The sequence below is a fragment of the Oncorhynchus keta genome, unplaced genomic scaffold, assembly GCF_023373465.1.
Source record: "Oncorhynchus keta strain PuntledgeMale-10-30-2019 unplaced genomic scaffold, Oket_V2 Un_contig_17431_pilon_pilon, whole genome shotgun sequence".
NCBI lineage: Eukaryota > Metazoa > Chordata > Actinopteri > Salmoniformes > Salmonidae > Oncorhynchus > Oncorhynchus keta.
In genome coordinates, this window is record NW_026280432.1 from 45001 (window position 1) to 59941 (window position 14941).

General features: G+C 43.0%; 1 protein-coding gene across 1 annotated transcript in view; it reads left to right on the top strand.

The window, feature by feature from the left end:
- LOC127919716 (ras-related protein Rab-26-like) overlaps positions 1–14941 on the top strand; it is a 96617-nt gene that overhangs the window by 40321 nt on the left and 41355 nt on the right. Inside the window, exons 3-5 of the mRNA XM_052503512.1 lie at positions 5620–5661; positions 7306–7372; positions 13502–13554. Coding sequence (XP_052359472.1) covers positions 5620–5661; positions 7306–7372; positions 13502–13554 — 162 coding nt within the window. The remainder of the gene's footprint in view (positions 1–5619; positions 5662–7305; positions 7373–13501; positions 13555–14941) is intronic.

Genomic DNA, 14941 nt, shown 5'->3' on the forward strand with positions numbered 1-14941 from the left:
AGATTTTATCTTTATCAGTAGTTCTCTGTGTGGGCGGAGTAGGCGATCTTGAAGGAGTAGAGCATCTTTGCTGCTTCCCCAGGGAAGGGAAAGCAGGGAGGTCAGGCGCATCTCACAGCAACAAGGGGTATTCTGAGAATGTTTTCTGAGCGTCGCCATGTGGTTGCCATGGCATTAGTGATGAATCAGATCTGCATGTTTGTTTGTGCTTTGATTTGCTTCATTGTAATGTTGATGTAAGCTTGTGAACAGAGGTGAGATCACAGAGATTGAATAGTTTTATCTTTAGAGGGGAGTTATACTGTAATTTATATATGCCTTCCCTCCCTCGGTACACAGGTATACACACTTTAAAGATGTTAATTGATGAGGAGGAACTAGGACGTGTCCCCTGATAGATTGGATACAGAGATTAACTGAGTTTATTGGTCCTTTTTTTGTGTAACCATGGATATGGATTGGCTCCCGGGAGGGTCTTTGAGAAAAAACAAATTGTGTGAATCAACTGTTTTTGTTCCGGATTTAAAGAAAGTATTTAAAAAAATTGAATGGCGCCAAATTCAAAACAACAGAAATTCCTCAAACATACAAGTATTATAAACCATTTTAAAGAAACTTCTTGTAAATCCAACCACAGTGTCCGATTTCAAAAAGGCGAAAGCACACCATGCGATTATATTAGGTCAGCGCCTAGCCATAGAAAACCATACAGCCATTTTCCAACCAAGGAGAGGCGTCACAAAAGTCAGAAATAGTGTTAAAATTAATCACTTACCTTTGATGATCTTTATCTGGTGGCACTCCCAGGTCTCCATGTTAGACAATAAATGTTTGTTTTGTTCGATAATGACCCCTTCGTGTCCAAAAACCTCCGTTTTGTTGGTGCGTTTAGTTCAGTAATCCAAAGGCACAAAGTGCGCTCTCAACATCCAGACGAAAAGTCAAAAGTACAATAAAAGTTTGTAGAAACATGTCAAACGATGTTCAAAATTAATCCTCAGAAGGTTTTTGTCATAAATAATCAATAATATTTCAACCGGACAAAAGCTTTGTCAATTGAAAAGGAGACACAAGAAATGCGCGCTCCCGATCACACGCTGGACACATGTCTGGAAATTTTTCAGAGTAAAAGCCTGAAACAATGCCTAAAGACTGGCCACATGTAGAAGAAGCCATAGAGATCGCGAACTGGGTCCTAAGTCTTTGTATGGTGGATAGGCTTTCAATGGAAAAACAGCCTTTCAAAATAATAGTACTTCCTGGATGGATTTTCCTCAGGTTTTTGCCTCAAATCAAATCAAATTTATTTATATAGCCATTCGTACATCAGCTGATATCTCAAAGTGCTGTACAGAAACCCAGCCTAAAACCCCAAACAGCAAGCAATGCAGGTGTAGAAGCACGGTGGCTAGGAAAAACTCCCTAGAAAGGCCAAAACCTAGGAAGAAACCTAGAGAGGAACCAGGCTATGTGGGGTGGCCAGTCCTCTTCTGGCTGTGCCGGGTGGAGATTATAACAGAACATGGCCAAGATGTTCAAATGTTCATAAATGACCAGCATGGTCGAATAATAATAAGGCAGAACAGTTGAAACAGTTGAAACTGGAGCAGCAGCATGTCAGGTAGTCCTGGGGCATGGTCCTAGGTCTCAGGTCCTCCGAGAAAGAGAAAGAAAGAGAGAATTAGAGAACGCACACTTAGATTCACACATGACACCAAACGTTTGACATGTGTAAACGTCGGGATGCTCCGAGGCGCCGACAGAGATGGCCGCCTCGCTTCGCGTTCCTATGAAACTATGCAGTTTTTTGTTTTTTTACGTACTGCATTGTCGGAACTAGAAGCACAAGCATTTCGCTACACTCGCATTAACATCTGCTAACCATGTGTATGTGACAAATAACATTTGATTTGATTTGATTTGAAATAGGACAGGAGAAGTACTCCAGATATAACAAACTGACCCTAGCCCCCCGACACATAAACTACTGCAGCATAAATACTGGAGGCTGAGACAGGAGGGGTCAGGAGACACTGTGGCCCCATCTGAGGACACCCCCGGACAGGGCCAAACAGGAAGAATATAACCCCACCCACTTTGCCAAAACACAGCCCCCACACCACTAGAGGGATATCTTCAACCACCAACTTACCATCCTGAGACAAGGCTGAGTATAGCCCACAAAGATCTCCGCCATGGCACAACCCAAGGGGGGGCGCCAACCCAGACAGGATGACCACATCAGTGAATCAACCCACTCAGGTGACGCACCCCTTCCAGGGATGGCATGAGAGAGCCCCAGAAGGCCAGTGACTCAGCCCCTGTAATAGGGTTAGAGGCAGAGAATCCCAGTGGAAAGAGGGGAACCGGCCAGGCAGAGATAGCAAGGGCGGTTCGTTGCTCCAGAGCCTTTCCATTCACCTTCCCACTCCTGGGCCAGACTACACTCAATCATATGACCCACTGAAGAGATGAGTCTTCAGTAAAGACTTAAAGGTTGAGACCGAGTTTGCGTCTCTGACATGGGTAGGCAGACCGTTCCATAAAAATGGAGCTCTGCCATATCAGTTCTGTTATACTCACAGACATTATTTTAACAGTTTTGGAAACTTTATTTTATATCCAAATCAAATTATATGCATATCCTAGCTTCTGGGCCTGAGTAGCAGGCAGTTTAATTTGGGCACGCCTTTCATCCAAAATTCTGAATGCTGCCCCCTACCTTAGTGAAGTTAATATCATGTATACTTACTGTACCTTTGGTGGCTTTAATATAATTGACCTAAAACATCTAATCCGGGATTCAATCTGATTGTGCTTGTCGACAATGCACCATTTTAAAGGTCATTTCTGATCACGCTGACATCTGCAGCATTTTACTGTGAATTCAATCTCCGCGAAAGCGGTAACATTCTTTTAAAAGCTGCATTGTCGGCAACATGTGATCGATCATATTGAATCCCAGGCCTAGTGACAGTAATTCTGCATAACTCAAGATACCAGTTTGGAGATTTCCCAGGACAATGCCCTGTAGAATAGTCACATTGACCTGTGATCGATGGAAGAATAGATGCCTTCCCAGAACTGTCTGTGGTATTTAACCTTGCTGTAGCCATGAGCTGAACTTTGCCGTTTGTCACTTTGTTGCTGTAGGATCTTAGAGAACATCCACGTTGAGCTGAGTCACTGATGGCTAAGTTCCAATATCCAAACTAGCGTACTACTTAGAATGCATGGTCAATATACAGGTAACTGCCAAAATAACAGAAACACTTGAGGAAATGAGGGATACAAAGTATATTCAAATCAGGTGCTTCCACACAGGTGTGGTAACCTGAGTTGATTAAGCAATTAACATCCCATCATGTATAGGGTCATGTATAAAAATGACCAGTTGCCCATTATTTTTGGTACCATGGCTAGAAGAGATCTCAGTAAAGAGGTGTCTCAATGGAGCATGTGTGTGTGTGTGTGTGTGTGTGTGTGTGTGTGTGTGTGTGTGTGTGTGTGTGTGTGTGTGTGTGTGTGTGTGTGTGTGTGTGTGTGTGTGTGTGTGTGTGTGTGTGTGTGTGTGTGTGTGTATTTATGTCTGTCACCAGATATTAACCCAATTGAACACCAGTTATGGGAGATTCTGGAGCAGTGTTTTCCCACCACCATCACAAAACATAAAATAATGTAATTTGTCGGGGAAGAATGGTGTCGCATCCCTCCAATAGAGTTGCAGACACTTGAAGAATCTATGCCAAGGCGCATTAGAGCTGGCTTGTGGTGGCTTGTGGCTTGTGGTGGCCCAAAGCCCTATTGACACTTGGTGTTGGTGTTCCTTTCTTTTTGCAGTTACAGTACATTGCTTCCTTCACTAAGTGGCACGGAGGTGTTGATCTTGGGGAAGAGCCATGCTGACTCATCACTAGAGAGCTCGGTTATAGAATATGGACTGAGAAGATGAGAGAGAGGTATAGGGACAGAGGAGAGGAGGAGGAGGAGAGGGTGAGGAACCGGGTTAGGTGAGAGGAGGATGAGAGGCAGAAAAACAGGGTTAGGTGAGAGGAGCAGGAGGAGGAGAGGGTGAGGAACCGGGTTAGGTGAGAGGAGGATGAGAGGCAGAAAAACAGGGTTAGGTGAGAGGAGCAGGAGGAGGAGAGGGTGAGGAACCGGGTTAGGTGAGAGGAGAAGGAGGAGAACAAGGGGAGAGGAGAAGGAGGAGAACAAGGGGAGAGCGGGGCGACGAGGAGATCCTCTGGAGGCCAACGTTATTAACAAAGGGACCTGGAACACTGCATTATTGATGGAGGGAAGAGGAAGAGAGAAAGGAGAGGTGGACAGGTGGAGGCTATTATGCCATCGGGAAGGAGAGAAGCGAAGGGAAGGATTTCTCCATCTCTCTTCCTGATTAGTTAAGTATGGGGAGAAGTTTGTCACACACTAGCTGCACGAACACATGGAGAGAGAGAATGTCATCTACATTTGATTTGGTTACCTAAAGCTATTTAAGTACGGTGCATTCAGAAAGTATTCATACCCCCTGACTTTTTCCACATTTTGTTACGTTACAGCCTTATTGTAAAATGGATTAAATGAAACATTTTCCTCTTCTATCTACACACATTACTCCATAATGACAGTGAAAATAGGTTTTTAGAAATGTTTGAAAATGTTTGAAAATACATAAGTATTTAAACTCTTTGCTATGAGACATGAAATTGAGCTCAGGTTCATCCTGTTTCCATAGATCATGCTTGAGATATTTCTACAACTTGATTTGCGTCCATCTGTGGTAAATTCAATTGATTGGACATGATTTGGAAAGGCACACATCTGTCTATATAAGGTCCCACAGTTAACAGTGCATTTCAGAGCAAATACCAAGCCATGTGGCCAAACTGAGCAATCAGGGGAGAAGGTGACCAAGAACCCGATGGTCTGACAGAGCTCCAGAGTTCTTCTGTGGAGATTGGAGAATCTTCTGGAAAGACAACCATCTCTGCAGCGCTCCACCAATCAGGCCTTTATGGTAGAGTGGCTAGATGGAAGCCACTCCTCAGTAAAAGGCACCACAGACTGCTTGGAGTTAAAGGACTCTCAGACCATGAGAAACAAGATTCTCTGGTCTGATGAAACCAAGATTGAACTCTTTGGCCTGAATGCCAAGCGTTACATCTGGAGGAAACCTGGCACCATCCCTACGGTGAAGCATAGTGGTTGCAGCATTATGCTGTAGAGATGTTTTTCAGTGGCAGGGACTGATGCTCCCCATCCAACCTGACAGAGCTTGAGAATGGAAGAAACTGCCCAAATACAGGTGTGCCAAGCTTGTATCGTCATACCCAAGAAGACTCTAAACTGTAATTGCTGCCCACAGTGCTTCAACAAAGTACTGAGTAAAGGGTCTGAATAATTAATTTGCAAAAATGTTTTAAAAAATCCAGTTTTTGCTTTGTCATTATGGGGTACAGTATTGTGTGTAGATTGATGAGGGAAAATAACAATTTAATATATTTTAGAATAAGGCTGTAACGTAACAAAATGTGGAAAAATTCAAGGGGTCTGAATACTTTCCGAATGCACTGTATGTCTCATTAATGACATTCATGTGTTCCTGCTTTCCTTTTCCAGAATAAAGTGATGAACATTGACAGACTGAAGGTGAAGCTTCAGGTAAGAGCCTTATAATGGATTCTATAATCTGTCCTTATTTCTCAATCCTGCCCAAACTATACAACCCTGTTACCCCATCAGGCGTGGCGTGTGTGTGTGTCCCATCTCTCCTACAGTGATGTATCAGGGTTATCACCACAAATTAATTGCACAACCTAACCTAATTGTCTAAATAACTAATAAAAACTATTATGATTCAGTAGTTATATCTCCGTGAATCTTCTACACTAAGCCCAATGTTCTCCTGACCCCAGTCACTCACTGCAGAGGCTCTCTGTTTCTCTGTCTGTGTGTCTTCCTCTTTCCCTCTCTTTTTCCCTCTTTTTCCCTCTCTTTCCCTCTCTCTCTCCCTCTCATCCCTTTCCATCTCTCTCTCTCTCTCTCTCTCTCTCTCTCTCTCTCTCTCTCTCTCTCTCTCTCTCTCTCTGTCTCTCTCTCTCTCTCTGTCTCTGTCTCTCTCTCTGTCTCTCTCTCATCCTCGTCTCTCTCTCCCTCCATCCCTTTCCCTCTCTCTCTCTCTCTCTCTCTCTCTGTCTCTCTCTCTCTGTCTCTCTGTCTCTCTCTCTCTGTCTCTCTCTCTCTCTCTCTCTCTCTCTCTCTCTGTCTCTCTCTCTCTCTCTCTCTCTCTCTCTCTCTGTCTCTCTCTCTCTGTCTCTCTGTCTCTCTCTCTCTGTCTCTCTGTCTCTCTCTCTCTCTCTCTCTGTGCAGTGTGCACATAGCCTGTCTTCTTCTCTTGAGAGCCAGGTCTGCCTTTGGCGGCCTTTCTCAATAGCAAGGCTATGATTTAGTTTAAACCACTAGTTTATATTAATGAGTATGGGGGGGAGTAGAAGCCTTTAGTACCTGTATGATGGGGGTGGGATGGAAACAGAAAGTAAGAGGGAGAGAAGGAAAGAAAAACACAACTCAACTGAACTCATATACACAGAGCCATTGTGTATTGAAATTCCACTGCACACAAAACAATCACTTTTCAAATGTATTTTATTATAAACCAACATGAGGGTCGAGGGATGCAAACACCTAGTAACCAAACCCCTGGACTGGTAGCCTCTGGGGGGGTACCAGTGGTGAGGTAATGGGGGACAGTACCAGTGGTGAGGTAATGGGGGGGCAGTACCAGTGGTGAGGTGATGGAGGACAGTAGCAAATGCTGGAGGAGATTGAGAGGCATAATTAGCAGAAATTCCACAGAGGTTGGACTAATGGGGTGACAAGGCGGAGGCAGCCACTAGTTTATATTCATGAGTATGACCGGATGCCTTATGCCCGCTTCACCTACCTGCACAGCATGCTGGGAAGTCACGAAGACTCCATATTCATTATCAAGCTTTCCCCCCAGTTTGAATCCAAGTTCAAAACGTTCCTAACATCAATTCTAAATTGGTCCTCTACCCCCTAGCCCCAACCCCCTACTTTAAGTTAAGTGAGAGCGACATTGAATGCCATTTAAATGTTTGTTTGTGAGACTTTAACTCTATGTCTTACTTCAAAGAAGTTTTATGTAAAGCAATGAAACAGTGGTATTGAAATGATTAATTCCTATAGAGGTGAATCCTAACTTCCCATTGACATCACTGCAACATCACTGGGAAATGATACATTTACCTTTAATAATTCTCCTCTTCTTTCTTCTTTCTCCAGATCTGGGACACAGCTGGACAGGAGCGTTTCCGCAGCGTCACACACGCCTACTACCGTGACGCCAATGGTGAGACAGACACACACACACTTCCTCTTTTTACTCTCTCACACCCAGACAAACACACTTGTGTGATTCTGTCTCAATACTGCTACAGCTGCTGTGGTGACAGAAACCAGAGGGATTCTCTCCCTCATTAAGAAACAAGCTGCATTATACGTTACTTAAAGTGCTGCTTAGTATGCTGAGTTTCATAACATTTAAATGCAGATTAGGATGATATGTAATTGAGCTGAATAAAATGTATGGTTCACTGTTTACATGTCTGTGAGAATGCAATTTGATTATTACCATTTGTCTTGAATGCGTGATTGTCTAAAAATGGGTGGGTGTATGGATGGATAGATGGGTGGGTGTATGGATGGATAGATGGGTGGATGGATAGGTGGGTGGATGGATGGATGGATGAGTGTGTGGATGATGGGTGGGTGGGTGGATGAATAGATGGGTGGATGGATAGATGGATGGATGGGTGGATGGATAGATAGATGGATGGATATATAGCATGTTCACATGGTGCATGTTTCTAACGTTTTCAGTCTCCTTAAAAGCATGTGTTCGCCTTGATTCCGTCTTATTTAGCAACATTTTAAATAGTTTTTTACATTGGATAAAAGCCGCGACACAGAGCTACAAAATTGTATATTATTCACTGCATATTAGGAACAATTGGAAAGTAGTTCTGCAATGAATGATGATTAACTTGTAACCACACTTTTGAATATTTTGGTACCTACTGGAGAGCTCTTCTTTGTCTACACCCATTCAACAATCATTCACACCCTGTTAAGCTTTAGCTCCACCCATCTCTTTAAGGGTTGATCTGAGCATTCTGTCCTAACAGCAGTCAAAGCACCCAAGCTAACTGGCTAGCAATTGTCACAGTGACATTCTATTAAAATGGACACTTGCATAGTGGAGTCTATTGTTAAGACATGTAGCTAGCTAGCTAAACAATGAATCATAATCACAACTCATGACGTTACTACTAGGTTCAATGTTAGCTAGCTAACATTAGGCTTTTACAAGCAAAGCAAATGGCTCTGAGATACGAATAATAAGATCATACATGTAATACTGGGGCGGTAAGTAGCCTAGTGGTTAGAGTGTTGGACTAATAACCAAAAGGTTTCAAGATTGAATCCCCGAGCCGACAACGTAAAAATCTGTCATTCTGACCCTGAACAAGGCAGTCAACCCACTGTTCCTAGGCCATCGTTGAAAATAAGAATTTGTTCTTAACCTACTTGCCTAGTTAAATGAGAAAAAATCATTAGCTCGTGAGCCAGACAGCTAACTTTAGCTAGCTAGCTAACAGTACACTTTAACTTGGAATGAAAAGACTATGTCAAAACTAGAAACATGTAATATCTGAAAATGTAGCTAGCTAGACTATCTTACCCGTGGTCTGAAATCGGAGTAGCTAGCCAGAGCGGATTTACCAGCTACGTCTATCAACGGTTGTCGCAGTGACATTCTATTTTGTTGTAGCTAGCTAGCTACCGGCCAATACCACTCCAGGTGGTATTGGAATGGTTTTAAGAAGACAAACACCTCTCCTCTGGCTAGCCAGGGACATCAATCTCCACTAAAACAGTACCGGGCTGGACCGGCCTGTTCAGCAGGGAAACAGACAGAGAGCATGCTGACCTGTCCTCTCTAGAGGCTTTATTAGAACAACGTATTATATTCATCATTTAAAAGTTACATTTAGATATGGACCTCATCGTTGTTGTCATCAACAGCAGTGTCTCCATCTTCATGTCCTTATCATTATTCATGGTCATCATCATCATCACAATATTCATCATCATATTTGTCTTCTTCCTCATCATTATCATGATCACCACTATCATTATCATGCGGGTGTGTGTGTGTGGCTCCCGTGTAGCTCAGTTGGTAGAGCACGGCACTTGTAACGCCAGGGTTGTGGGTTTGATACCCACGGGGGACAAATACAAAAACGTATGCCCTCAATACTGTAAGTTGCTCTGGATAAGGGCTCCTGCTACAGTAAGTGACTACAATGTGTGCTCCAGCTCTCCACGCCATTTGATCAGGTATGATGGGTGTATGTTTTAGCCTCTACACCCTGCCACATAAACACTCCACATCAACTGAATGTGGTTATAACCCCAAAGCTTTTGCTTTTAATATGGTTCCCTGGGACGTTTCTGTAACCCAAACAACTCCTCAGGTACCCTGCGAGATAGGAAGTCAGTGCCTGCAACCCAAGTAGCACCCTATTCCCTATGTAGTGCACTACTTTTGACCAGGTCCCGTAGGGCTATGGTCAAAAGTAGTGCACTACATAGGGAAGATGGTGCCATTTGCGCCACATCCAGTTCCTTTTGAAGTCAATGAGGCGCAGACATTAGTCGAGGGACTGCTTCAGTGATTTCTATAGCTTTAGTAAAGCAAAGACAGTCAAACCCCTGGAAGCCAGTCACTGCCTCCCACAGCTCGGCAGACCTCACTGAAATTCTCAGCAACAGCAAAGAGTTCTACTGTACCACTTCACCTTTTCATAGTATATCTCAATGGTTGTCGCAGTGACATTCTATTTTCTTGTAGCTAGAAAAAAAAATATATATATATAATCTCCTCTCTCTATGTATATTATCTCTCTCCTCCTCTCCCTCCGTTCTCCGTTCTCTCCCTTTGAAGAGAACCCTGTCTGGCAATCAGACAGATAAGAGAGACAGGACATCAACTAGAAACAAATAGCCCAGTGGAGAGGCACTAATATAGCCTAGCCTACACTCACTCTACTTAGACAGGGATTTATGTGGAAGTGGCTAAATTAATCATCCTGGTTTTTAGATGGTGAATAGCCTGGTCCCAGATCTGTTTGTGTTGTCTTGCCAGCTCCTCCCAAACAATGACCTCAGGAAATGGCAAGACAGCACAAACAGATCTGAGATAAAGCTAGAGGGAGAACAAACACTCCCCTCTGTTTTCTCAGTACTCTAATATTTCATCTTTCCCTAATTGTTTACCATCCTACAGAAATCTATAGTCATTGCTCAGAGAGAGTAATTTAATATTCTCCCATATGTTTTGGGTGAAACATCACAGCAGCAAGATTTGTGAGCTGTTGTCACAAGAAAAGAGCAACCAGTGAAGAACAAACACCATTGTAAATACAACCCATATTTATGGATTTTCACTTTTGTAGTTGTACTATTTGCACATCGTTACAACACTGTATATACAAATAATATTACATCTGAAATGTCGTTATTCTTTTGAATCTTTTGTGTAATGTTTGCTGTTCATTTTTGTGTGTTTATTTCACTTTTGTATATTATCTATTTCACTTGCTTTGGCAATGTAAACATATGTTTCCCATGTCAATAAAGCCTCTTAAATCGGAGAGGGAGGGAGAGAGAGAAATTTGGGAAAAGACCGTCTTCTCTCGGAGTGGCAGCACACTCAGCCACAGAGGAGCATAATAAATTAAATGTGCTGTTATCTGTGGATGTTCCTGTAGGAAGGAGAGCTGTGGCTAGACTGGGTATAGGCTAGGCTGGTGTGTTCCGCATGGTGACCACTATAGAGTGTGGTGGAGTTTGGTGATTTACAACTTAGAGAGAGAGGAGTGGGATAAAGAGTGGGAGGGGTGTATTATTTTTAGGGACATAGTTATGGATGTATTCTGTGACAAGAGAGAGTGTGTGTTTGTGCACGCGCCTACCTCCACCTCTCAGTATCGCTATTGTCTTGTCTTGACTATCATTAATGTGATGTCGATTTGTTTTATCAAATCTATTAACAATGTTTAATTATTATGATAATTAAATTAATCCCGCAACAATTAACTCATTCACAATCTTGGGGCACCACGGAAAAAGTTTATTTAACAAGTTACCGTTTTCCGAATGAACTCTTAACACTTCTAGCGTCCCGCCTCGACAACTTCAAATTAAATTACTAGAAATATTTAATGTTTTCCAGAATGGATCTTTCAGAGTACTACCCGGTAGTTCTTGGTCATGTTTACCAGACTAAAGTACTTAAACAGCTGCAGACTGAATGTTCCTGTGTGGTCTTTAGTTTTGTAGAGATGTTCTGGTTCTCTGTTGAAAGTTTCAGAGTTCTAGCCATTACGTCCCTCTCAGCTCACACTGTTGGTCTCGTTGGTATAATGTACATTTTGTCGGAAGTGGGTTTTATACACTTCTGGGAAAAGGGGGCACTCCATGACTCCGATGTAATGTCTACGCTCACTTGGGCGTGGCCAACTGACTTGGTTAAGACTTCATATGAAAAACAATTCTCTCATTTAGAAGGCTGACTTCACATTACATCTTCTCACAGATAGTTTCATATTTAATCATATACGTTCCCCCACATTTGGATGTGACCCTGACAACTGGGAAATGTATACATTCAGAGATAGTTATGTTGTTATACTGTCCTTCATGAGATACCCAAACACAGCTGATCTGACAAAATTATTTTTTGAGTACCCACGGACCACTCCAACCTCTTGGATTTACAGAAATATTGTTTAATTCCCCACTTTTGGAGGATGGTGTTTTGGCGGGAAGAATATCTTTGTTCTAGAGAGTAAATCCTCTCTCTGTACTGCAATGACCGTCATAAAACGGCCATCTTCCCCTCTGCGGGAGAGAGGGCGCTGTAGAGCGGACCCACTGTAACCTGATCCTTCTGATTCTCATCTCTACCTCCATCTATCTCTTCTCAACTCTACCTCCATCTTTCACCATCTCTCTCTTCTCAACTCTACCTCCATCTTTCACCATCTCTCTATTCTCAACTCTACCTCCATCTCTCTCTTCTCAACTCTACCTCCATCTCTCTCTTCTCAACTCTACCTCCATCTATCTCTTCTCAACTCTACCTCCATCTTTCACCATCTCTCTCTTCTCAACTCTACCTCCATCTATCTCTTCTCAACTCTACCTCCATCTCTCTCTTCTCAACTCTACCTCCATCTATCTCTTCTCAACTCTACCTCCATCTTTCACCATCTCTCTTCTCAACTCTACCTCCATCTTTCACCATCTCTCTCTTCTCAACTCTACCTCCATCTTTCACCATCTCTCTCTTCTCAACTCTACCTCCATCTCTCACCATCTCTCTCTTCTCAACTCTACCTCCATCTCTCACCATCTCTCTTCTCAACTCTACCTCCATCTCTCTCTTCTCAACTCTACCTCCATCTTTCACCATCTCTCTCTTCTCAACTCTACCTCCATCTCTCTCTTCTCAACTCTACCTCCATCTCTCTCCATCTCTCTCTTCTCAACTCTACCTCTCTCTCACCATCTCTCTCTTCTCAACTCTACCTCCATCTCTCACATCTCTCTCTTCTCAACTCTACCTCCATCTCTCTCTTCTCAACTCTACCTCTCTCTCACCATCTCTCTCTTCTCAACTCTACCTCTCTCTCACCATCTCTCTCTTCTCAACTCTACCTCCATCTCTCACATCTCTCTTTTCAACTCTACCTCCATCTCTCACCATCTCTCTCTTCTCAACTCTACCTCCATCTCTCACCATCTCTCTTCTCAACTCTACCCCCATCTCTTACCTTCTCAACTCTCCACCTACCTCCAGGTGTTGTCTGAATCAGTTTAATTTAACACTGTCTGGTAACTAATGATCACACTGTCTGGATCAGTTTAATGGGTAGCGATCTATCACACTGTCTGTGGATCATCTATCATATAAACAGGAGCATGTGATATGTTTGATAGGTCTTTTGAAATATGTATTATGTAAGAATTGCTTGTCATAAAGGATATATCTGAAAAGGAATGTTTACACAATTCTAGGCCTTGTCCTCTCTGAGCCTGGGCAGGCTCACTGGCTGTGTAGGGCAGGCCTGTCTTAATCAGGCCCGCAGAGAGCAAGAAGGAGAATTTACTCTATGTGCCCTCCTCAATAATAATGAATAAAGGAACTCAGTCAACCGTGAACTACTTGGGAAGCCACAGGTCCAAGAGGCTAAGCCTAAAGGACAAATTGGAACGTTAGCCAATAATTAGTTTCAAATGAACTCTTCATTGTCAATGGGTTCTGCCAGGCCTGCTACTTCACTAACATGTACTTATGCTCTCTCCCACTTCTTCTCTCTCTCTATCTTCCTCGCTCCCGTCTCTCTCTCAGCTCTCCTGCTGCTGTATGACGTGACCAACAGAACATCTTTTGACAACATCAAGGTAGGACTCTCCATTTATCTTCTTTTCTCTTCCCCGCATCTTTTTTATGTTCTAATAAGCCCTGAAAATAGCCTGTAATAAGCTGACATAAGAGTGCTTTCATGGAACCTATTTGGCTAATTATTGTGCTAGAAGCTTTCTAAGTGACTTGGAGGTCTGTTTGATAATGGAGAAAATATGTCTGTCTCTCAAGTGTCATTTTGTAACAAAGCCATAACAGTGTAATGATATATCATTATATTGCGCGTGGGAGGGATGTAAGATCCTGTCATTTCTTTATCTGCTGCTGCTGCACCTGTCAGCAAGAGGGAGGGAGGGGGGGAGAGATTGTACCCCTGTGTGTGTGATTGACAGTGTAGATTTAGCCCTTGGGGGTGCTGTTAGTCCCGGCTGTCTGTGTGACTCTGTCTCCCTATAGGCTGCCTCAAGGACCATTCGTCTGTCTGTCTTTCTGTCCGTCCGTCTCCCAGCCTGCCTATCTCTCGCTCTCCTCATCACCAGAGCTCTCAGGGGAGCCTCTAACAGTGTTCTGATGGCCACTGAATGGATGTGGCTCACAGGGTGTGTTTCTGTCACTCTGTGTTGTTGCCTCAGACCTGTGATTAGTGATTCTACGAGATGGAAACGTCAGGTGTTGTTCTGTCTACTCACCACATACCTTGTGCTATTCATTTCAAGTTTGATGTTTTTTTCTAACGTCAAAGGTTTTTAGGAAGCCTTTGCAATTTTCTGAAAAGCTATGGTAATGTTTTGCACCAAAGCATCAACACTTGTGGCAATCATTGGTACATTGATTTGTATTCATTGTTTCCCTTACACCTCATGCCCATGAACTGGACCTGCTGCCTACCAGACCTGGGTTCAAATACTATTTGAAATAATAGTATTAATAAGATGTGTTTGATTGAGCTTGTCTGTTGCAATGGAACCAAAAGACATGTAAACCCCGCCCACCTGGTACTCCAGACAGGCAAAGGCAAACGCTCAAAGTATTTGAAAGATTTGAAATAGTATTTGAACCCAGGTATGCTGCGTACACTACACTACAGTACAAAGCCTAACTTGAGATGTGCACACTTAACTTAACCCCTTAGAGTTGATTGACGCACTGTTACATCAATTGCATAACAAAACAATCCCCATCAAAATATGTCAGTTTTAAGCTAAAGATATCAGTCTCTTTGCATTGGATGTGTCTCAATCTGAGGTGAATGGTGGCAGAGCGAGAGTGGTGTTTGTCAGACCATGAGACATCCCAATAATCAGTCTTCTCACGTAAATGTCTGTAGCGTCCGAACGGTTTGACCTACAAACTAGGACCCCTCTATGGAAAGATGAGACTCATGAACATGATGTGTTCTCCGATTTGCTCTATGACCCCCATAAG